Source organism: Candidozyma duobushaemuli, assembly GCF_002926085.2.
Source record: "Candidozyma duobushaemuli strain B09383 chromosome Unknown B_B09383, whole genome shotgun sequence".
Lineage (NCBI taxonomy): Eukaryota > Fungi > Ascomycota > Pichiomycetes > Serinales > Metschnikowiaceae > Candidozyma > Candidozyma duobushaemuli.
In genome coordinates, this window is record NW_020289895.1 from 1561908 (window position 1) to 1584793 (window position 22886).

The 22886-nt window shown below is 47.3% G+C and overlaps 9 protein-coding genes across 9 annotated transcripts; 4 read left to right on the plus strand and 5 right to left on the minus strand. All coding sequences in view use genetic code 12, as the record gives it.

Moving 5' to 3' along the window:
• Positions 1–48: 48 nt before the first annotated feature.
• Positions 49–3689, plus strand: CXQ87_002154 (transcription factor TFIIIC subunit; the record flags this gene model as incomplete). Its single annotated transcript, XM_025480671.1, has 2 exons — positions 49–2619; positions 2640–3689. 2 exons carry the CDS (start codon positions 49–51, stop codon positions 3687–3689), a joined length of 3621 nt encoding a protein of 1206 aa, XP_025334971.1.
• Positions 3690–3804: 115 nt separating this feature from the next.
• On the plus strand, positions 3805–4737 carry CXQ87_002155 (telomerase inhibitor; the record flags this gene model as incomplete). The annotated part of the gene is made up of 1 exon (XM_025480672.1): positions 3805–4737. One exon carries the CDS (start codon positions 3805–3807, stop codon positions 4735–4737), a length of 933 nt encoding a protein of 310 aa, XP_025334972.1.
• A 76-nt stretch (positions 4738–4813) lies between these two features.
• On the minus strand, positions 4814–6451 carry PHR1 (Phr1p; the record flags this gene model as incomplete). The annotated part of the gene is made up of 1 exon (XM_025480673.1): positions 4814–6451. The coding sequence occupies one exon, from the start codon at positions 6449–6451 to the stop codon at positions 4814–4816; it is 1638 nt and encodes a 545-aa protein (XP_025334973.1).
• Positions 6452–8831: 2380 nt separating this feature from the next.
• On the plus strand, positions 8832–9487 carry PGA43 (Pga43p; the record flags this gene model as incomplete). Its single annotated transcript, XM_025480674.1, has 2 exons — positions 8832–9407; positions 9440–9487. 2 exons carry the CDS (start codon positions 8832–8834, stop codon positions 9485–9487), a joined length of 624 nt encoding a protein of 207 aa, XP_025334974.1.
• Positions 9488–9521: 34 nt separating this feature from the next.
• Positions 9522–10574, minus strand: ERG26 (sterol-4-alpha-carboxylate 3-dehydrogenase (decarboxylating); the record flags this gene model as incomplete). The annotated part of the gene is made up of 1 exon (XM_025480675.1): positions 9522–10574. One exon carries the CDS (start codon positions 10572–10574, stop codon positions 9522–9524), a length of 1053 nt encoding a protein of 350 aa, XP_025334975.1.
• Positions 10575–10688: 114 nt separating this feature from the next.
• Positions 10689–13730, minus strand: NUP60 (FG-nucleoporin; the record flags this gene model as incomplete). The annotated part of the gene is made up of 1 exon (XM_025480676.1): positions 10689–13730. The coding sequence occupies one exon, from the start codon at positions 13728–13730 to the stop codon at positions 10689–10691; it is 3042 nt and encodes a 1013-aa protein (XP_025334976.1).
• Positions 13731–14854: 1124 nt separating this feature from the next.
• On the plus strand, positions 14855–19485 carry MMS22 (Mms22p; the record flags this gene model as incomplete). Its single annotated transcript, XM_025480677.1, has 2 exons — positions 14855–16060; positions 16081–19485. The coding sequence occupies 2 exons, from the start codon at positions 14855–14857 to the stop codon at positions 19483–19485; spliced, it is 4611 nt and encodes a 1536-aa protein (XP_025334977.1).
• Positions 19486–19536: 51 nt separating this feature from the next.
• On the minus strand, positions 19537–21197 carry SWC4 (Swc4p; the record flags this gene model as incomplete). Its single annotated transcript, XM_025480678.1, has 2 exons — positions 19537–20916; positions 20964–21197. 2 exons carry the CDS (start codon positions 21195–21197, stop codon positions 19537–19539), a joined length of 1614 nt encoding a protein of 537 aa, XP_025334978.1.
• A 109-nt stretch (positions 21198–21306) lies between these two features.
• Positions 21307–22782, minus strand: CXQ87_002162 (uncharacterized protein; the record flags this gene model as incomplete). The annotated part of the gene is made up of 1 exon (XM_025480679.1): positions 21307–22782. One exon carries the CDS (start codon positions 22780–22782, stop codon positions 21307–21309), a length of 1476 nt encoding a protein of 491 aa, XP_025334979.1.
• Positions 22783–22886: the final 104 nt, after the last annotated feature.

Here is a 22886-nt window from a genome sequence, read left to right on the forward strand (position 1 = left end):
CGGCTGCGCGGACAGATCCACCATCAACAAACCCACCTACTACTCGACATGTCGTTTGTTTGCACGCCGGGGCAATTGGTGGCTCACGTGATCGCCGCTTTGGCGGTGCTGGATCCGGTTCCGCTTTCCGGTTTGTGGGAATTGGCAAAATCGAAGTTGACTACTGATCTGGTGGATAATCTTCAGAAAAACGTTATATGGACTGCTCTCATGGCGGCGTCTCAGGGGCTTCTTATAGCCCGAGTGGGTTCCGCCGCAAGAGACGAAATTGCCCTTAGCTCATCCACAACATACGGAAATCTTCTCCTCCACGGAACCGAACTGGAGATCTTTGTGGAGGCTACAGAGAAGTGCCAGTTCAGGTACTTGGCTGGAACGGAAAACTACCACTCCTTGAAAACCAGTCTTGGTGATTTTCCCTTTCAGTTGCTTAGGGTGATTGCCAGACACGGTCACGAAGGTATCTTGAATCCCGATTTGGCAAGAGAGTCCGGCCAGGATGCCAGGTCCATCAGGGTTCGTCTCATCAAGCTCGAGCAGGCTGGTTTGATCGTCACAAAGCAGGTTTATGTTGATAAAAAGCACACTACGCATTCCTGGCATATCAAGTTTGCCCCTCCAGCAAGCAAGGAAGAAGCTGAGGAGGAACTAGAAGCTACAAGAGATGTGGCTAAGCTTAAGCGATTGATAGTGGATGCGCTTCAAAAGGCCCCCAACCAGCTTCGAGGCTTTTCCGATCTACGAAAGGAGCTCAAACTTGACGGATCTCAGCTGGTTCTGAAGTTCTTTCGTTCGGTGTGTATCAGACTCCATCAGGCAGGGTATGTTGAAAAGCTTAATGTGGAGCTTCCAGAAACGAAACAGCGACTTTACGCATTGAAATTTGTGAAACCGCTACCAATTGATGTGGATGACGTTGAAGTTGATGTTGACGAGGATGCAGAGGACGAATTTGACGAAGAGGATCAGCTGGATGAGATACGATCGCCGATATTCAACAAGGTGTTTCCACCATTCAATCAGTTCTACCAGCAAATCTATGATAGAGGCGATAAGGGTATCACGTCGGGTGAAATTGCCAAAACTCTTCTAGGTGTTTCTGACTACAGACCATATACTAGGTTATTTGAGACACTTCCGAGTTATTTGAGCAACGGCAAGGCTCTCAAGCCGTGCAAGAAGTATGCTGATCCATATGATGACTATACTGTGTCCAAGCTTTATGACAACGAGGGAAAGCTCAAGTTCTACAGGTACTTCGTCAAGCAGTTTTGCTCAGAAACAAAGCCTGCTCCTAAAAAGCCATCCAAGCCTAAGTTCTCAAAGGACAATATCGTTACTTTGAACAAAAAGCTTCACTCTACACTCGGCAAAACCTCCAACGAGGCTCTTCTCGAGAAGAAGAGAAGAGTCTTCCAGGTCTCTGACCAGCCACCACCTAAAAGAGTCAAGGTGGAGAAACCACGCAATGATGGACTCGACGACATCCAAATACTCGACGCACCTAGAAGCCGAAGGAGAACCGCCAAAGTCTCTTATAATGTGGATGATCAGCTTCTTGTGGAAGGAAACAATCTGGGTGATGACTACACGCCCCAAGAAGATGCCAAGTCTGAGCCCTCGTCTCCAGAACCTTCCCCAATTCAGGTTGCTCTGGCAGCGACTGAGATGGCGGATTCTTCTACACTGCTTTCCTCCACCACCCTTCCCCAATTTGTGTCCCAAAAGCCGGAAACTAAAAGAAAACGTGCCACCCCTCAAACTTACAAGGTAGAGGGCTCAGCAAGGTCTATCCAGAGACGTCAAATTTTGCTCGATATTATTCGTGGCGAGGGAGGTGCCACCTACAGCAGCTCGATATTGTGCAGAAAGATTGATGAACGAATGAACAGTTCCACTCTAACTGACGTGAAGACCTTGGCTCGTGATGTGATATACTGCTGCAAGAACAAAGATTTGGAGCTCCAAAAAGTCTCAATCGATATAGGCGGTCAGCCAGTGGAAAAGAAGCTTCTAGTTTTAACGAAGCCAGGAGAAAGGCCAACAGACGAACGGCTCGAAGAGTTGCGCCAGGCTTACGCAGAGCTGCACTCCCGGAAAGACAACAAAATCTTCCAAAAGAGACTAATCCAGCTGGATTTGCAGCTTTATGTCGAAAAGCCCAGTACGAAGAAAGTCAGCTCTGGCTCTCAAAGAAGAAAGGGCAAAAACCGTTTACAGGCCTTGGGAGACGAAGAGGGCAGTTTCGTCAAGGAGGAACCCACAGATGGTGTCAAGGAAGATGGCGATGTGCTTTCTAATCTTAAACGAACCAGGAGACCCAGAAAATTCAATGCTCCTGCTTCAGGAGACTCCTCTCAGGGATCCGGAAAGAGAGGCAGAAGAAACATCAAGATGGAGAAGTCGGAAGCACTCATGCTTTTCAGAGCGGTCGTTATTTCCAAAGCCTTCTCTCGTGAGGCTATAGACTTCGATCACATTGCTACGTTGTTTCCTGGAAAGGACGGACAAACCGTGAAGCAGAAATGGGGTACGGTGAGGCGTCTGTTTGGTGGAGCTGATGTCGTATCTCAGGGTGTCGTAACGTTTCAGCAAATGGTGATGCTGGGATTGAAGAAGGTTCGATTACTGAGGCTGAGCTCTCTCTGACCAATCTTGAATTCTTCCTTGAATACTGGCGTGAGTACGACACAAACTTTGACATGCCAGCATTCGATGAATATCCTCTTTACAACACTTTGGAGAGAAACAGCAAGGAGTATACGTTTGTCAAGGAAGAACCTCAAACATCTGCCCTTTTCGAAAAAATTGAGGATATTTCGATGCGCCAGAAGGAATCCATGCTCTCCCTGACCATATTCACAGAGGCACAAGAAGCGCCTATCAAGGAAAAGAAGCACGAAAGTCTTCGTTCCATCTTCAAATCGATATTCCTGTCTAGTGATGAGAAGCATTACACTCATTTCATCAACAAGTTATTGGAAGAGTATGGAGAACAAGCTATCAAGGAGGCTACAAACGGATTAACAAGCGACCGTGAGGTGCTACTTGTGTCCATCGATGATACATCCAAGTTCATTTTGGGAGAAAAGTTTAAGAATGCTCTTGTTAACAGGAACCTAACACCAAAGCTTTTCAACCGTGCAGCTGCTTTCAAAGAGGCCCTAGTTTCACTTTCTTCAGCTAACAAGGGTCTCATTTTGTCTCAAGGAGTTGTGCCCGGAGAGATGGTCACGATTCTTCAGTTGATCTCAAATTTCCAGCTCGACCTCGTCAGGGTCGATCGTGGATTGAAGTTTGACAGCTATGAATCTCGTCTTATCGATAAAGAGCAATTAGCTTGTGATCTTGTTTTGAGGTGTGATCCTTCTCAGGTCAGCCTTCAAGCACCCCAACCAGTCTCCATTCCTATCAAGGGTCCCTGTCAACCGATCTGGTTTGACTATAATGCCAATTTGAACAAGCCTTTGTGGATCAAGCTTATTACTACGATGCTCAACTATATCGTTTTTAGGCCTGGTGTCACTGATGAGTATCTTTTTGCGAAAACCAATGTCGTGCTCAGTGTGGAAAATTACAATTTCCTCATGAAATGGCTTTTGGAAACAGGCTGTATCAAGAAATTAGATCCAAAAGGTTATCTCCCCACGGACAAATGGCAGTACATTCTAGGGACTGGAGAGGCATAGATTTCGCAGCCATCGGTCCCAAAAAGGAAGTATGGTATCACATGCAGTACATTTCCATTTTTTTGTACGGGCTCTTCTCAACCCTATCAACAGGCATCTCGACCAGAATCACACTATGGGTTTGGCGGGTACCAAGGTGAAACAGCGTTTCGGGCTGGATCCAAGAAACACAAACTGGTCTAATGACACTGAGAAGTTTGGTCATAAGTATCTTGAAAAAATGGGCTGGAAGCCAGGCAAAGGTCTTGGGCTCGTTGACCATGCCATGACCTCCCACGTCAAAGTGTCTATCAAAACTGATAACGCTGGTCTAGGGTCTAAGCTTGCCAAGAAGAGGAAAAACGACGAGTTTGACAGCGGAGAGTGTGCTGGACTTGATGTTTTTCAGAGGATTTTGGGTCGTTTAAACGGCAAGGAAGAGCAGATCAACAACGAGTTGGAGAGACAAAGAAAGGAGAGCATTATCAACGGAAAGTGGGGCATGCATTTCGTCAAGGGTGACACTTTGAAATCCACCTGGGACGCCGAGTGTAAACAACTCATGCAAGGTGAGAAAAGAAAAGCCGAAGAAAGCGAAACTCCACGCAAGAAGGCCAAAAAGCTGGACGAAAAGAGCGAGAAGAAGTCCAAGAAAGAGAAGAAGTCTAAGAAGCTAGAAAAGGATGACGTGGCTGAGAAGAAGGACAAGAAGGATAAGAAGGACAAGTCCAAGAAAGACAAGTCCGAGAAAGACAAGTCTGAGAAAGACAAGTCTGAGAAGAAAGACAAGAAGGAGAAGTCCAAGAAGGAGAAGAAAAGCGACGACGAGTCTAAAAGCCTGAAGAAGGAGAAGAAATCCAAGGACAAGAAGGAAAAGTCCAAGAAGTCCAAGAAAGACAAATCTTCAGATGAGGAGGAGGTGACGCGAGACAGCATGCTCAAGCCCAGAGAAAAAGTCAAAGAAGAGATAGCTACCAGGCTTTCGGCAAGAGCCAAGTGGATTAGACAGAAACGTGCCTCCGTCATGGACGCCAAGGCGCTCAACGAGATCTTTATGATTGCCAACTAGGATAATGGAGTTAGAAAGGGATAGAATTACAACGGAAAGTCAAACGCAGTGTAGATTTTATTGATACCGTTAATGTTTACATAAAGAAAGTGCCGAAACCGCCCACGAAGCACATCACCAAGGCGCCAACAGCGAGAAGCTCGCCCTTCGAAATGAAGCGAGCGGAAATGCTACCCGAGCCCTTGCTGGAGGAGGAAGACGAGCCCGAGGAAGAAGACGAGCTACCGGAGCCAGAGCTGCTAGAGCCGGAAACGTGGGCAGCACCACTAGCACCAGAAGTAGAACCAGTCACCTGGGCATGGGCAGACACGGAGGAAATGAGAGCCTTACAAGAAGAGGCGGAGTCCTTGGTGCTGGCAAGAGAGGCGGAGCCATCGAAGTCACAAGCAGACTTGCTGTCCTTGTTCTCCTTGTAGTACTTGTTGAGAACGTAGGACAACTTCTCCTTGTTGGAACAGAAGGAGACAGCACCGTAGGTACCGTTAGTACCGTTGACGTTGATGGCAGAACAGTCGATACCGTTACCGCAAACCTCGCCGAACAAGTCACCGTAGTTCTTCTCCTTCACGTCGTCAGCAACAACACACTCCAAAGAGTCCTGGATACAGTCACAGATGTCCTGGTCTGGGGTTGGAGGCAAAGATGGGGAAGCCTTCCACGTCTTAGCATCGTTAGGAGGACATTTGAGGGTGGAAGAAGCATCGCTGCTCTCTTCAGAAGACTTGGCCAAAGAAGGAGAGATGCTGTTCATCTCGGCGGAGTAGTAAGAGTAGTCAGTCATGGTGGACACGGAGGAACCGTCAGTAGAGACAAGACCGTACTTGTTGGCCTCCTCGAAGTACATGTAGACGATACCACCGGACCAGACGTCGGTCATCTTGTCGCCGAAGATCGTGCCAATCTCGGTAAACTTTCTAGGACGAACCTCGTTACAACCGTACTCAGACATGAAAACAGGAATGGTCATGTTCTTGTACTGCTCAGTCTGGGTCTTGTAACCGGAGTCCAGGAAAGAAGAGTCACCACACCATTCGTACATGTTAACACCGAAAAAGTCAGCTCTGGCGTCAATGTCACCACAGGCAAAGTAGTCACCAATGGCGACACGGATCTCAGAGTCATCGTTGGAGGAGTAACCGACAGGGAACTTCCAGCCCTGGTCCTTAATGTAGGCCTTCATGTCTCTGACGGCGGCCTTGACGAAAGGAGAGGCGTCAGTGTTAGATCTGTTGTTGGTCACCTCGTTACCGGCAAAGAAACCCAAAACGTTGGTGTAGTTGGCAAACATGTCCACGACAGACGTGTATCTCTTGTACAAGTCGACGTTCCAGGCAGGGCTGTTTCTGTTGACGGACTCGGCAGGGGAAGAAAGATCAGCAATGATGTAGATGCCAGCGTCGGCAAAAGTCTTCATACACTCGTCGTGGTCCTTGGTAGGGTCCACGGCGTAAACTCTCAAAACGTTGGTATTGGCGTCACGGAGGTACTTGACGTCACGCTTACAGGCGTCACCGTCAGCAAGGGGGTCAACGTATTTATCTTGGGACTCACCGGTGGTGTTCATTGGGTTCTGCTGGTAAGCAACACCACGGATCAAAAACTGGGAACCATTGTTCGAATAGAAGAACTTGTTGCCGACGATCTCGATCTCGGGCAAGTCTTCAGCTGCAACGAGGGACAAGGCCCACAAGGCCAAAAGGGGAAGAAACCACATTATCGAGGATGGAGGTGGAGTTTGGATTTTGGAGGATCGGGCGGTCTTTATATACGCGACTCACAATGAAGGCAGTGGTCGGGGCTTTTGCAGCGGCTAACCGGTATGTCGCGCAGAGCGTGGCTGTGGGACAGTTATAGCATTGTCGGTTATTCCGTGGTTTTTTGGATGGTAGGATTAATTAGAGGATGGGGGTGGAGTAGGAGAGTTGGTGGTTTTTACTTAGTTGAAGATCTGAAAAGCTGGGCACCGTGGTGGTGCAGATTTGCAGCCAATGTGACACCTTGGCGAGGATTCTGGGCGGCAGGACAGACGCAGGGCTCAGGGGAACAGTATATAAGGGAAGAGAATCCAGCGGTTTTTTCCTCCAGCTTTTTTATTAAAAGAGGCTACTTCTACAGAGCGTGGCAGCCATCGGCGGGTTCACCATGGGGTGTTTCACGCTGGTGATTTGGCTGGACCGTGCGGCATGTATGGTGTGTTCTCTCGCACTAATTACTTCCGCGTCGAGGCAGCAAGAGAAGTGTTCTATATATGGAAGCAGCGCCGGGGAACAGCCAGTCCAAAACTAATTTGATGGTTCGTGTAGTTTTCGGGGTTTTGGGGTGGATTTTTTTAACTTTTCAAAAAATCAAGGTTTTCTCGAAATTGGCGTGGGTTCTTCGGCTGACATGGTGGGGTGGTGCAGCACGTAAGGGCCAGGGGCACCGCTGCGAAACGCCGTACCGCATGGCCAATGAGAGATCAGTGGAGGAGAGAGGCCCGTGAAACAGACGAAGCTATAAAGGAAAAAAAAAAAAAAAGGTGATTCTAAAAAAGCTAAACGAACAACGAATTTAGACAATGATGAAAAATTAAAATCCAAATCAATCGTCCCTTGTGTCGCCGAGATCGCCTTTCAATCAACGTCTTCAGCAAAAAAAAAAAAAAAATCGCAGATTCACGGTGACACGAAAATAACGTCGCCCGCTACACGAAAAGCACTTTACCAGAACGGGCGGAAGAGTTTTCCAGTGGGATGGGACAAAACCGCCTTGCGTAAGGCACCGACGCGGGCGCGAATAGCAACCGTTTGGGCCATTTTCTGGAAGAAACCGGTGGGCGGGTGATGGAAGGGAAATTCGGTTGATTTGGGTTGCAAATTTTGCGATCCTGGCCAGGGAGAGCCTTCCCAGCTGATTCGTGCTCTCTTTGTATTACTTTATTTTTTGTCTACTTTTTGTCTACTTGTTGTTCCTTCAGTTATATTTCGCTTTCCTTCACCATCCACCGTCTTTCTTTTTCACTACATTTTTTTCATTTCCTTGATCCCCCTCCAGATTCACGGTGGCCGATCTAGAATGGTCTGGGGCGGTGCGACATTGTCGTGGGCTTGCGGTGAGCCCCAGCAGCCGAATTTCCCGCTGCTGCGTCGACAAATCGTGAATACCCAAAGGCACCTGGACCTGTTGCTGCAAAATTGAAATAATTGAAAAAACGCTTGGTATGGCGGAACAACGAATGGTGACTTTCGTTTTCGCAGCTCAGCTCATTTCCAGCACTGCCTCCAAAGCCTTTGTTTGCCTACGGCGTGGTGGCTGAAGGTAAATAAACAGGCTTTTGCAGATTCGCGTAGTTGCTGGTTATCAGTGGCTGGGTTGGGTGAGTTTACGCGGTAGGCTTGGAGGGAGATAGGGAGATAGGCTTGAGATTTGTTCGATAGCCGTTGGGCGTTGTGGATAGAGGGCCAGCGGTTTTGTAGATTTTCGTGAGGCTGCAACAATAGGGTGACAAGTGAACAAGGGTGTTTGTTAGGATTCGAGGTATTTCGCAGCCATTGGGTGCGGTAGGCAGCTGGAGATAGTGGATGCAAAGTAAGACAAGTTTAGTGATGGAATATCGTTCATGAAATTGGTGACAATTGAAATACAAGTATTCAATTCGGAGAAATGAAGATAAAATGGGTTCTAGTAAAGAGCCCTTGGAGTATAGTACCTCGTCTCTTGTTAATTACCGCAGGCGAGGTAATGGGACCATCTACCCCAGAACAACAGAGTCGGAAAGATCAGCACCCGGAGGAGCCGTCCATTGATTCAAATCAACCTCTCAATTAAAGTTCTTTAAATGACCCGTTTACAAGCACGATAGACTAATCGATCGAACCTCTACCCAGTGGATTACCCAGTGAACGATTACCATAACTCACTACGTAACCGATCAAACAAATGGCTGTTGATCCAACCCAATCACTGAAAGCCAGTCTTAATACTATTTAAGCAACAGTTCCCTTACTTTTTATTTTTCCAGGAACTGCTCTCAATACTACACTCTCGACTCATTTGTGTCTATGTTCGCGGCCATTTTGCAGCCATTACTACTACCTCCTACTACCTCATCCACCATGTTGCCTCGACTTCTCTTGATTCCAGCTCTCGCCGCAGCGCTTGTGGCGCCAGAATACGGCTCGTACAAGAACCCCCACCCTAGACCTCTCCACAAGTGTGACAATTCCGACATCGCCATGTTGGCTGCTTGCTCCAACCAGGTGCTTGCACAATTGGACGACTGCAAAGCCAACGACTTGGCCTGTGAGTGCTGTGCTCTTCAGTCCATGGACCCAAAGTGCCATAATCTCTGTCCGGGGAATCCCAACGCCAACTTCCTCACTGTCTTGGTCAATGACTGTGCACCGTTGAACGACATCAACGCTTGCAACCTTCCGTTCAAGAAGAACGACGGAGCAGGAAGGCCAAAGACAGTCGTCGAGGACGAACCAGGCAACACCGTCTCGGTCAAGTCGCAGCTTCTGAAGCCGGCAAAGCAGCTCTATCAGGGAGACACTCTTTATTCGGCGTACCAGGACGACACAGAGTCAAGCTCCGAAGAAGAGGAGGAGGAGTACGAGCCTCCAGCCAACTTCCTGCGGCCCACCATCCACATCATCCAAAACCAGTCCAACGTAACCGGTATGTTCCTCGTCAAACACCATCACTTCCCTACTAACATCAGCATTATCAGGTGCCTCACGTATCACGTCGGTGGTTTCTGCCGTTCTAGGTGCAGCCCTGTTCTTCCTCGTCTAGCAAATGCACTATTTCTCCTCGTGAGTCTCGTAGATCCAGTCAAGAGTATGGCGAATGCCCTCCTCAAGCAGCACGGCCGGCTCGTAGCCAAGAAGCGTCTTGGCCTTGGTGATGTCGTGGTAACGAGTAGCACAGGTCACTCTGGCTCTAAAGGCAGTAAGACCAGGCTCCTTCTTCAACAAGCCAGAGAAGAACTGCGACAAGTAGCCCGCCAAGATCGCCACAGGCCGGCTCAAGACAATGTTGTACTTGTCAATGTGGCCGTCAGCCTTCCACACGGTTCTGGCCAAGGTCCAGAAGTACACTGGAGTGTCGTTGGTGATAAAGAAGGTCTCTCCGCCAATAAGCTCACGAGCCTTGGGGTCGAGAGCCTTCTCGGCGGCAATGACATGGGCGTCAGCCACGTTTCCGGCGTATGACCAGTCAAAGAGGTTGTTGTTGTCGCCCAATTGGAACTTACTCTGACCTAAACGAGCAGCGGTTCTGAGACCAGGCACCAATTGACGGTCGCCAGGGCCAAAAATACCAGCAGGACGCAAACACACGGTCACGAGGTCGGCGTCGTTGGCCTTCATCACGGCGGTTTCAGCAATAGCCTTGGTTTCGTTGTACCCATCCATGTGAACCTCCGGGTATGGCCACAGCTCGTTGGCGTTGTACACGTCCTGGCCGTTGAAGATGACACCAGCGGAAGACGTGTAGATCAAAGCTTTGACAGGTGTCCTTTTGGCCACTTTCAAGAGAGCCTGAGTACCCACCACATTGACCTTCTGGTATATCTCCTGACCTAGACCGTGCATTGGGGATGCTGAGTGAACGATGACTTCACATCCACTGGAAGAAATGGCTTTTTCGATATCTTCTTCAGACGTCAAATCACCCTGGTGGAAGGTGATCTTGCTTTTGTCGAAAGTGAAGTACTTTGAAAGATTGTCTGGGATTGGACGAATGTCAAAGACGTGGATAGCTGTGTTAGGACAATGGTCGTAAAACTGCTGTACAAGATGCAAGCCGAGGAAGCCGGCACCGCCTACCAACAAAACAGAATTCAATTTTGACATTTTCGATGTGGTAGTATTGATGGTGTAGTTTGATTTGGTGATTTTCGCGTATACGAAAGACGCCTACAGGTGGTGCTACTACATCGTTACTATAGACAAGACTCGCATAGTGCGTTAGAACTTGAAGAGCCCGCTGTACTCCTCGGCTTGGCTTCTGTCCTCTTCAGTGACATTTCCTGATTCCACCTCGGGAAATTTGAATTCTGGAACGCCAGATGACTGGCCGCCGTTTTTGCTGAGATTAGAGCTGCCGAAACTGAAGGCTGGCTTGTCCGTGGATGAGCCAAAATTGAAGCTTGGCTTGTCGCTCGAGGTGGAAGAGCCGAAGTTGAAGGCCGGCTTGCTCTCGGTGCTAGATCCAAAGTTGAAAGCTGGCTTGTCTTTGGATTCGCTCGTAGAACCAAAACTGAACGCGGGCTTGTCTTTCTTCTCAGAAGAGGCCTTGTCATCAGTCTGGGCGGAACTTCCAAAGCTGAACGCAGGCTTGTCGTCAGCTTTGCTGCCGAAATTGAAAGTGGGTTTATCATCGCTTTTGGCAGAGCTGCCGAAGCTGAAAGCTGGTTTATCACTGGTGTTCAGTGAGCTGCCGAAGCTGAAAGCAGGCTTATCTTTGGTTTCGGACTTACCAAAACTGAAAGCAGGCTTATCGTCAGCTTTCTTAGTGCTACCAAAGCTGAAAGCAGGCTTGTCATCAGCTTTCTTAGAGCCACCAAAACTGAAAGCGGGCTTTTCGTCTAGCTTGGACGAGCTGCCGAAATTGAATGCCGGTTTGTCCTTCGATTCCGAGCTTCCAAAACTGAAGGCTGGCTTCTCCGACAGCTTGTCCGACTCTTGTGCTGGTTCCTTCTTCTCGGTGCTACCAAAGCTGAAAGATGGTGCTTTCTTCTTGTCTCCCCCGAAGTTGAAAGCAGGAGCAGCCTTCTTCTCGCTACCTGCGCCCCCGAAGCTAAAGCTTGGCTTCTCTTTCTTTTCATCCTTGTCCTCATTAGCTTCATCCTTCTTGTCCTCTTTGCTTCCGAAACTGAAGGCAGGAGCATCCTTCTTCTCGGAGGAACCGAAATTGAACGCTGCTGGTTTACTCAGGGAACCGAACAACAGTTTGGCGTCAGAAGACCCGCTGCTGAACAATGGCTTTGAGCTCGAAGCTTCAGAGTTACCGAAGGTTGTCGAGGGTTTTCCCAGATCACTGTCTGCCGTCTTGCTTCCGAATGAAAAGGCTGGTTTCGAGGGAGCCTTGTCTTTATCCTCCTCCTTGGAGTCATTTTTACTCAAAAACGAGAAAACAGGCATGTCGCTCTTGTCATCCTTCTTTCCAAAAAGGGAGCTTGCCTCGCCAGTCTTGGAATTGTTAGTGCCGAAGGCTGTGATAGAATTGGATGATCCACCGAACGAAAACGCTGGCTTGTCTGTCTTGCTAGACTCAACGTCCTCTGCAGCTTCCTTTTCTTTAGCTTCTTCTTCCACGGCTTTGGCGCCGAAGTTAAATACAGGCTTTGAAGCAGCTTTCTCGGTTTTGCTGGAGGGAGCACTTGCTCCAATTCCGAAACCCTTTGACTCATTCCCTTCGTCGGCCTTCTTCTCAGTGCTGAAAAGAGACCCATCTTTTTTAGCTTCGTCAGACTTGGTGCCAAAAGAAAAAGCTGGCTTGACTTCCTTGAAAAGAGAGGAACTAGGCTTCTCCTCTGTAGAAGACTTGCCAAAGAGTCCATCCTCTTTCTTTTGTGTAGCAAATGACGGTGTCTGATTTTCTAGAGGCTTTTGGGTCTCTGCTTTGGACTCTCCGTTTGGTTCAGGCGTAGTTTCTGGGAAAGCGAATGTCAGACCTTTGCTCTCTGTTTCACGAGGCTTGAAGGCTGAGGAAGCGCCAAATAGAGAGGTTTGACCTTTTTTATCTGAGCCAGACGTACTGTCGGCTTTATTGGTAAAGGAGAATGCAGGCTTTTGGGAGTCAAAGAGGAAGCCATTAGCGTCGGGCTTGGCCTTCTCTTTGGAGGTTTCATCATCCTTACTTTCTGAGTCTTTAAGGTTGAATGAAAATGCAGGTGTCTTTTCAGCGGGTTTCGTTTCTGAAGGTTTGAAGGTAAACAAGGGATTGGTTGACTTACCGTTGGAGGCAGGCTCGGTAGTTTCTGGGGCCTTTTCAGTTTTCTCTGATGAGAATAACGATTCATTTGCCTTTTCTGGGGATTCAGCCAAGTCTTTGGCTTTGTTGAATGCGACTGTCTTGCTGATGTCATCCGCCGTACTGTAAGGTTTCGTAGTGCTGGTTTTGGCTGTTCTTCTTCTGTTCTTGGCATATGGGTTGTGAAGAGGTTTGTCGTTTGTGCTAACAGCAACATCATTTCCTCCTTTCTTTTGATTGTCCAAGACAGATAAAAGCGAGCTAGCTGTGCTGCTGATGCGCTTCGGCGTTTCGGCCTCTGGGATAGCGCCAGCAGAGGGCGTGATGTCGGCTTCAGTTGCGACTCTTCTCGCTTTCCGCTGACCAGGCGCCCGTATTCTCGTCTTGTACGGCGAGGGCAAGCCAGAAAATTGGTACACACGCTTCACTGGGGCGACTCTAGAGTTGTCACCAAAATTCTGGTACAGAGGTCTATAGTCAGGAGCGGCAAAAGTGGCATTTGCTCCGTCATACATGCTTGTGTTCTTCAACACTCGCTGATTGGAAAAGGTAGTGTTGTTATGCTGGGAGAAGGAAGGCTCTCTAGTTGGTGATTTGAGCACTGTGTGCTGCTCGTCGTTCAATGGCAATGTAGTGTTGGCTCTGGATTTTTCTAAAAGAGACATGACACCCTCATACTCAATCTGAGACAATGGCCTGTCGCCTTTTTCTTTAAAGAAGGAGGACAATACATCGTTGGCAGTCTGATCTGGATTCTGGTCCATGGACTGATTCGTTGTGGAAGCAGCGGCAAAGGATTCACTCAAAAGACGTGATGAATGAGCATTGGGCTGTGACACCGAGGGCTTTCTTGATGCCGTTCTGGAGGAAACCCTAGACGAAGAAGCAGAAGGGTTTCTCAGAGTCTCCTGCCATAGGGAGGAGCCCGAAATGTAACGTTTCATTTTCAGGAGCAAGCCTGCCTTGGAAGGATAAGGTAAGACCTTCTCGCGGCCACGATCCTGGTACGCTTTTAGAACCCTGCGGTTATCCATGTTTTAGGCAGCGATGTGTTTGGATTGAATTTAATTTTTTGAGATTTGAGTTTGGTCACGTGCCTCGGTTGGGAACAATTCATCAATTGCTGGTGGTATTGGAGATTGGAGGGTTGAAAAGGTATCTTGAATTAGATCTCTGCTGTCTGTTTTCGATGTTACTGCTTTTTTGGAATATTTTGAAATTGGTGAGTTTGTGATGTATTGACAGTTTTCGCAGTCAAAATGTGAATTGCGATGTTGCATCATACCCTCGCAAGATATGAGATTACAGGGATACTTGAAGGTAGCTACAATAAAACAGAAAAAGATTGAAACTTTCAAAAGCTCCAAATACTTGGTTTACTCAGTGAACTAGGGCATGCAATGAAATATGGGTACCTCTGCGAATCTCCGCAATCATAATATACGGCTGCAAAAGTGATGATTCAGGATCTAAAACGTAATGAATGCTGAACAGAATTCGAGCCAAGCCAAGGTATAAAGGTATTCAATGAAAGGGAAATCGAAACACCCAAGCTTTTCAAACAATTTCACTATTGTAGCATTTATCAGTATATGTGATGAATCAAGAGAAATTCGACCCGTATGGAATTTCAGCAAGGTAAATATAGCTCATGTAACTGAGAAGAAACGGTTCTCATGATAACTATCTTTAATGGCCCGCATTGCGAGATACACCCTGGTAACTTACATAAAGTAGTTGAATATACCCCAAATTCGACTGCTCTCAATCCATGCGAGTTCTACTCTTCAATTCTTAACCATTTATGTCAATTAATCCCCTGAGTCAAAGAATCCCAATTATCGAAGTAAATCCATTGTCTAGCGTAATCTTCAACTACGCAAGGTACTGCAGTGTACCGCGTTTTGCAACCATTTCGATACACCCATCCAACTGAGCCAAAGCATTTGAAAATCCCACAATTTTAAAAGTTAAACCATTTCCAAAGACAGTTTCTCTTCACATCCCCTTTTTCAATCAGAAAAATCCACTTGGTCCCATAATTCGCCCCATGGATGCGTCCCTTTGATACCACCGCGAGCCAAAACAGTGCTCCTGCATCACCTACCTACACCTTCTACTTCTTCTTTAACTCCACCATTTCATTCTAAATCCAGCCATGGACTCGGTCGCCGACTCAGACGCCGAGAATTCGCTTCCCATGTTGCTGGCAACAGCCATAGATACAGGCCTGCTACGGCGGGTCTTTGGCTTTTTGTCAGAGGAAACAAAGCACAGATTGAGAAGTGAAGCTGATGGCACTCCTTTTGAAGGTGTCTACGACACGTACGATATCCCGCTGCTGCCCGAAAGAATTGTCATACAAAGCTCCTCGCCTATGAAGGAGCAGCTGTTGATGGAAATCAACCCATTGGAACCAGTCCAGGAGGTGAATGAACCAGAGACTCCAGTGAGAGCTGGAAGGTCCCTACGAAAACGAACTTTTGCCAGTCGCCACCCGTACATTGCCGACCAGGCAGACTACTTGGGCATTTGCACCGTCGACAGCATCAACGAAATGTTCTCAGATAACGACGATTTGACGGTGGTGGCTCGAGCACTCAACCAGTTGTATCTCAAACGCAAGAAGCGGTATCCTGATGAGGAAAGGTACAAGGCCCGCAACTTTTACGCACATTTGGGCAAGTCCAAGGCTATGGCGTTGGCAGGCGATCCCGATGCCGAGACGATGGATCTCCAAGACGACCCTCTGTCTCTGCAGCTCAACTACGAACCAGATAATGCATCCGACGAAGAAGACCAGGAGATGATTCCTTACGAAGGCGTCGAGCATAGGCCTCCGCCGAAAGTTTATGATCTGGCTAGCGACAGCGAAAACGACATCGGTGGGTCCTTTAAACGAAGCCTAGACGAGCCAAGGGAGAGGGTCTACAAACTGAAGAAGAAGATGCGCCGCCAAGAGCAGCCCAGAAAGGGTCTAGCAGTGAGGAAAATGGGATCATCAGGGGTCAATCGCTCGCTCGAGCTGGAGCTCGGTCAGTTCGTCGACTCTCGTGAGACTTATGAAGAGTACACCCCGAACTACCAGTCCTTCTTCCAGCCTCAGATTACGTCGTTCACGCTGGACCTTTCTGAGCTAGTACGTTCGGAGAGCTCATCTGACTACGACAGTGACTCCGAGAACGAGCTTTTCTCTGACAACGCAGACACCACCAAGAGTTCAGATTTGATCGAACCTCCACAAACTTATCTCGATGACTTCGACCTTGGTGGCGGTGCCCAGGAGGCAGACCACATAAATCACCTTTTTGCATCGGGGAGAAAGAGCAAATCCCGCAAACACAAAACTCAATCGCGTCATTCAGTTCTGACCCTAAGGTTAAGGCATCATCAAGCACGACTCCGCATCAGCCTTCCTACTCTAGAGGCCCACGCTCCAAGCCAAGCACACATCGAAGTTCAACCAGCAGTTATGGGAGGCTCAACACACGCAAGTTCAGCAAACCCCCACAGCAAAGAAAGCCACTCCAACAGAGCAATAGGGCAAACTCACCCAGACCAACAAAACTGTACCATAGACCTGAGCTGATGAACAGAGCAAAGCAAAAGCAGAGCGTGTTGAGTGTCGATGTCGACTCGGATTCAGATAAAGAGAACCCTAAGAAGACTTCCAAACCGATTGCACGTTCGAAGAGTCGTCCTCTCAGAACTAAACACTTCCTTGCCACAACGGCATTTGAGGTCGAGAGTTTGACTAAATTCGTCAAACAGCATACTAGCGGTTTTGCCGTTCCATCAGCATATTTCAATCCTTCGAAATCCTCACTATTTTCAGATAATTTATTTGCATCCACGGATTCCATTTTAGCATACAATGATTTGCAGCGCATTCATACCATCGGAGATGGTTTCATATTCTTCCCACATAACGACACAGTGTCGTTCACTTTACTTGGCAAACACTATGTGTTTGGTCTATTCCAGCAAGAGTCCAGTTCTCATAACATCACCCGGCTCTTGACGCATTTGCGAAAGCTCGTGAGCTCAGTAAAAGCTCAACTAAATCCCTCCATTCGAACAGAGGTAAAGGATGCTACTCGGGCTTTGATTAAATGGCTTCTCATATTTCGACTTCCAATTCCAAGAGCCGCTTGGGGATTGATCGACGAATTACTCAACGACTTCACAAAACTTCAGACCAAAGAGATACGAAAGCACCAGACCTTCTTCTACGCTCATGTCCTTCTTGTTTACTATATCGCGTATCAATTAGAGAGAACTAATGGTGAAGGGGACTATCGGTCGCTTTTCTCAGAATTCGAAAAATATTGCATCGACTTCTGGTCTATCATATTCAAAACTTACGACTCCACTGATATTTCCTTGACCTTTAAAAGCGAGACGCCAACGGAATTATCTGAGTCACTTTGCATGATGTATTTTCTTTTTGGGAACAAGAAAGACATTTGGTGGCCAACAGTTTCTGAGGCCTTACAAGACTTAGATCCGCTTATGGACTCAAGTTTTGAGTCCATGAACATCGTTTACGCCTTGGCCTCAATGTGTCCCTCTAACAAGTTCAATTGGACTCCGTTCATCACTATCCTTAATAACTTCCAAGGCTCTTCTCATGCTGAAGATCATCATGACTTCATCGACATATGTGAGCTTATCCATAACAATCTCGAATGGCCATTGGAAGAAAAGTTGATTCTTACTTTGTACCTGTCATTTGCAAAAAGGAAGTTCACTAACTTCGAGAACGAGACATCAGTTCCCACCTCTATTGGCGTGATTTTGTCAAAACATGATATTCCACAGGATACGGTGTTTGAAAGGTTTTTGGGCTTCGTGTACACCTACATCTCTGACCTTTGTGAGAGGAAAGAGGTGAAACGGCTTATAACGAAGCTTGTAGCTTCGAGTCAGTACCACTACCAAAAGGGCCGCAAGTATCAGATTATGTTCATCAACAGACTTAACTTGATCTTGCTCCTATTTCAAATCTCAGATGTCGACCTTCGCAGTCCATTTTCCAGTCTCATTGATCAAATCATTGAATTCAAAGATATGTTCATCTACTCAAGAGCCGTTGATGCTTTTGATACTTTTGCTCAAGTATCAGAAAGGAAGAAAGTTGGCCTTCCGGTCACTGCTTTCCAGGCAATGTTGAACTCTTTCAGCGCCTCATATGATAGACTTCAGGGTATGCCGTCACTTCTCACCAGGCTCATTGACTGTGGCCTTAGGGTGATCGATATATCCAAAACACCACAGTCTTTGGCATTCTTGAGAGCCATCGAGATCAGTGTCATCCCCGACAGGTTACGAGGTCGAGTATTGGATCAAATGCTCTCATTCGCCGAGCTTTTGCGAGTCCACAAGGAGCAGGCTTCGGCTTCATCAGATCTGATTGACTCGCTCATCAGAACAGTTACTTCATTCTTGAGTGCTCAAATGAATCGCTTACCAGTAGCGGATTTGAGGCAGGATGAGATATTGGAGAATGTCATTGAGAAATCTATCCAGATTTGGATTCAGTTTGCTCATGCCAACAGTTCACAAAACTGGAATTTCATGATGCTTCAAAAGTTCTCATATCTCGGCAACAAGCTGCTGCGTGACAGGTTTGCGTTATACTTTTGCTGGGTTTATTTGAACCAGGGCGAGGTCAGTCATTCTGCAATATTTGAGATGGATAAGCTTTTCATCAAGGCGATGATATCGAGCAGATTGTCAAAATACAGCTCCTTGGTTTTCAGATCTTTGAGCAGAACAAGAGGATCTTTAACGGCATGCCGAAAGCTCGCCGCCCAACCTATGGTACTGGTACACGGACAGAAATATCAGATTCTTTCGAGTTTCATCAACCGTATCGCCAATTCCAATTCATTAGTGGTAGCAGAGAAGGCCTTGTTGATAACAGAGATGGTCAAAGAGATAGAGTGTGAGTTCAATGCTCACTATGACAATTTGCAAATCATAGAGTTCCTTCGCCGCATCATCAGTTTAGTCAGTGGAAATTGTCTCACTCTTGTTGAAGACATTGAAGAGTTCTGGAGCGTTTCAGAGAAGCTAGGTTTCCCCAGCAAGAGATTGCAATCGACATGGGCACAGGCAAGTAATGACGAGCGCATTCTGTTACTCAATGTTGAGTTCACCAATGCACTTAAGTTTGAGAAAGACTATGCTGAGGCTCTCGGCAAGTGGATAAGCCCAACTAACTCTCAACTTCTTTTCTCGGTTTTCGAGATTTATGTTGAGGCTGCTTCAAAGCATGATATGTACTGGGCTCATGTCTCTTTTCTCGTCAAATTCATTCATTTCCGACTTCACAATTGCATGCTTGACGTCGTGGATAGGCTGTTCAAGAAGTTACTACAAGTTGTTGCAAACGTTCCAAGCGTCGCCGCAATCGAGATAGACAGTAACTACGTCATGTATCAAATTGAGGCCGTCTCCATTTGCGCCGAAATCATGTTCGCCGGAGTGTACATCTATGACGGTTATGACGAACTTAATGAACATCTCGATAGTATCCGAAAATTCGAGGAACGCTTGCATGAACACGAGACCTTCAGCAAACTATTCACTGACATCAGCCTCAACCAGTTGAAGACTGGAGACACAGGTCCGTACTTACCACCGTACGAACACACACAAGCAGATTACGAAAGCGCATTAGAACCTTTGAATAATACTTTGAAAAAGCTCGAAGAGGTCTACGAAAGAAAGACGCCAGGTCTGGAGGTGACGGTCGTACCGGAGCCATTTGACATCACATTTTAGCATTACTAGCATTACATAGAATACAGGGGGTGCCAAGCACCCATAATAGGATCACTGAAGGCCTTGCTGACTCTTGATGAGCTCAATCTCAGCCTCCATCTTATCTTTACCCTTCTTGACCTCAAGCAAAGCCACACTGGCTCTAATGAGTTCGTCGTACTTGGCCATGGTCTTTCTCGTTGGCATGACAGGTTTCCAAGTGGTGCCACCAACAGTAGGAATATCAAGCTCCTGGAGTAACAGGTTGATGGACTTGAACACACTCTGTCTTTGCTGCAAACCAGGCAACCTGTGACTAGAGCGTAACATTACACCAGGAGTGAGACGTTCGTTAGCGTGGTAGTGCAATCCATAAGCTTCCTCCTCTTTGGGCGTAAGTCTTTTCGCAAGAAGCAGTTGAATGGCATTGGGCTCACCCTTAACGTGCTGTCCTGAGCTCTGTTGCTGTTTGAGCACTCCGGACAAGTACTGTTGTAGATGGGTTTGGAAGGCCTTATCTTTCTTGAAAGACGAGGATGCAGCCATGGGGATTGCAGGAGGAACAGGATCATTTGTGGAAGCCGCACGCTGTTGCAACTGTTTCTTCTTTTGGTGCTTGTCCATGATCATCAAGTTATTGTACAAGTTTGTGAGGCCCTGAGAGGACTGGTATTGCAGCACCAGCTGAGATGCTTGGGGCAGATCGAGCAATGTGAGCAAGTTTGAACGTTCCATAAGCATCTTTTTGGCTGCAAGCTCGAAACGACGAGCTTCAATGACCAACGACTCTTCCTCTGCAATCTCAGCTGGGGTTCTCTTGAGGAGGTTCTCAAGGTACTGTTTTCTATCGAGCTCTGCCAGCTTCGAAAAAGCATCCAACGACTCCAAAAGATGCGGATTTCCAGTTCCGCTGTCTTTGAGCGTTAGCGAGCTGATTCTGTAGAACTGTTCCTTCAAATCCTCCAACTTTCTGTCTCTGGCGGGGAAACGGTCGTAAACCACGGGCCACTTGAGTTCGAAAGTCTTGCAGAGCTCAAATAAAAGCTTCGTTTCCTCGTATGTCCACTCTCTTTCCGGCTCTTCTTGGGTCTCCACGGAAACCTCCTTGGACTCTTCCTTGGACTCTTCCTTGGACTCCTCCTTGTCCTTCTTGTCTTTGGATGCTGGCCCATTCAGATCGCTCTTTTCACTTTTATCCTCGTCCTCCTTCTTGATATTAGCTTCCTCCTTCGCCTTCTTTGCCTCCTCGGCTTTCTTGACCTCCTCTTTATGCTTTGCTTCTCTTTCCTCTCTCTCCTTCTTCTTCTGCTCGTTCTTGGCCTTCACCTCTTCCATGAACTTGTTGTACTTCTCCTCGTCCACAAGCTCGGGGATATCTATGCTGACAATAAACTTGTCAAAGAAGTATGGCTTGTTCTCACGTCCTTGTTCAAGAAGCTCTTTGCTACCTTTCTCCCAATGGTACAAGGTAGGGCCCCCTTCGCCTGCTTATTTGGGACAAAAGGCATCTTGGTCCATGGAGAAACCTTCATAAGCTTCCTGTCTTTAATCTTAGATCCAGGACCCATGGCCATATTCACTGGAGGTGTGTTTGGACCTAAAAGGTTATATAGCTCTCTGGCCATACCACCTTTTTGAGGTTGTGGCTGGGACTCAGTCTTTTGTTTCTTTTTAGGCTGAGTCGCCTCATCACGCTGAATGTTAAGCACATCCAAGATATCGTTGGCAGACATGATGAAAGGTGGTTGGTAGTTGATCTGAAAAGTGTTGATACTTGAGTTACCACCCTACTTGTGTACAGGACGTTTACTATGCATAGTGGAGCTTGTCGTTAATAAATATCTAGATATCGCCGGTACTGGACTCCACCCAGTCTGTCGTACCCATCTGTGTGAGTCTACTGAGTGCACGCGCAAATGCAAATTTCTCCTCGTCGTTGACGAACATGGATGCCTTCTTCGCTATCAGCTTGTCGAAGCCATGGCGCACCACCAACTCATCATCTTCGAAGGTCTCTTCGGCGCCTTTATTCTTTTGGCGCTGGTAAAGCTCAAAGTTATCTTTCTGGAGGTCTTCCGGCTCCACAAACAAATCCTTGAATGGCGCAGCAGCAGTGGTTGCCAAACAGTCATGCGCATCATACACGGCATCAAGGAACGTGATGAACCGACGCACCTCGTTTCTTGCCTCTATACTCAAGTAAGGAATGTCAGTGACAATAAATGCTTTGTACGTGTTGGCCAATGTCAAGTAGTCGCCTGCACTAAGGTTGTGGCCGCAGAGCTCTTCAAATGTGAACTGTGCAACATATGGATGCGAACTCTTTGGAACTATTAGCTTTCTGCCCCACACTGTAAGCTCCTCATTGATCTTGGCTTCTTCCATTTGATCGTCTCTATTGAAGTAATCGTACCATTGCAGGATATGCTTCCGGCATGCAGCCGCATTCACCTTACTGTGATACTTGACGCCTGGCTTAGGATAGTGGTAGACGGAGGAGACGGGGCGAGGCACTTTTCTATAATCGGTAGGCGAGTTTAAATAAATCACACGTGTTTGCTTCTTGATAAGCTGGATACACGGGACAAACGAGACTCTTTGGATACCGTTCAAGTACAAGTCATCAGGCGCTCTGTTGGACGTGGCAAACAAAATGACGCCATATTCGGGACTCATCAACAAGGTCATGAGCCTTCTGAGCAACATCGCGTCTGCAACGTCGGTAACCTGAAACTCGTCAAAACATAAGACTGTGGCTTGTTGGGAAATCTCGGCCGCCAACAAAGGAATGACATCTAGATCCATGTGTTTGTGTTCTATTTTGAGTTGGTGGGAGCGTTTGTGTAGATTTTGCATGAACTGGTGGAAGTGGAACCGTTTTTTCGCAAGGTGGTGGGGCACTGACAGGTAAAAAAGGTCCATGAGCATGGTTTTACCACATCCCACATCTCCCCACAAGTAAATTCCTTTAATATCGTTTTCAGGGATGTCTATAGTGCTTATTTCTTTCTTCTTGGAACCGAGGAACGAATCAAATATTTTGGCGATTCCTATTTTAGGTTTGAGACTCTCCACATCTGGATTCTCAATCTGGGGAGGTTCATAGCTTTCAAGCTTTTCATGCAATATCGACAAGCTCAGGATAATTTTTCTCTGGTATGGATCGTCTCGAAGCCTGTTTTGCTTCACTCGTAGGTCATACAACTCTATCGGCAGAGATCCTGAGTCGGAGGAAGTCGCTAAGAATCTGGGATTTCGAAAAGCACGTGCAACATGCTTGAGTAGCTGTGCTTGACAACGAGTCGTTTGTAATAGCATGGGAAGGCGGGAAAAAACGGGTAACTTAGTTTCTGGAGATACCAAGCGAGACTATGTAACCACGCTTGTCTGCAGTACCGAAGCACGCTGAGGTGTGGAGCAAG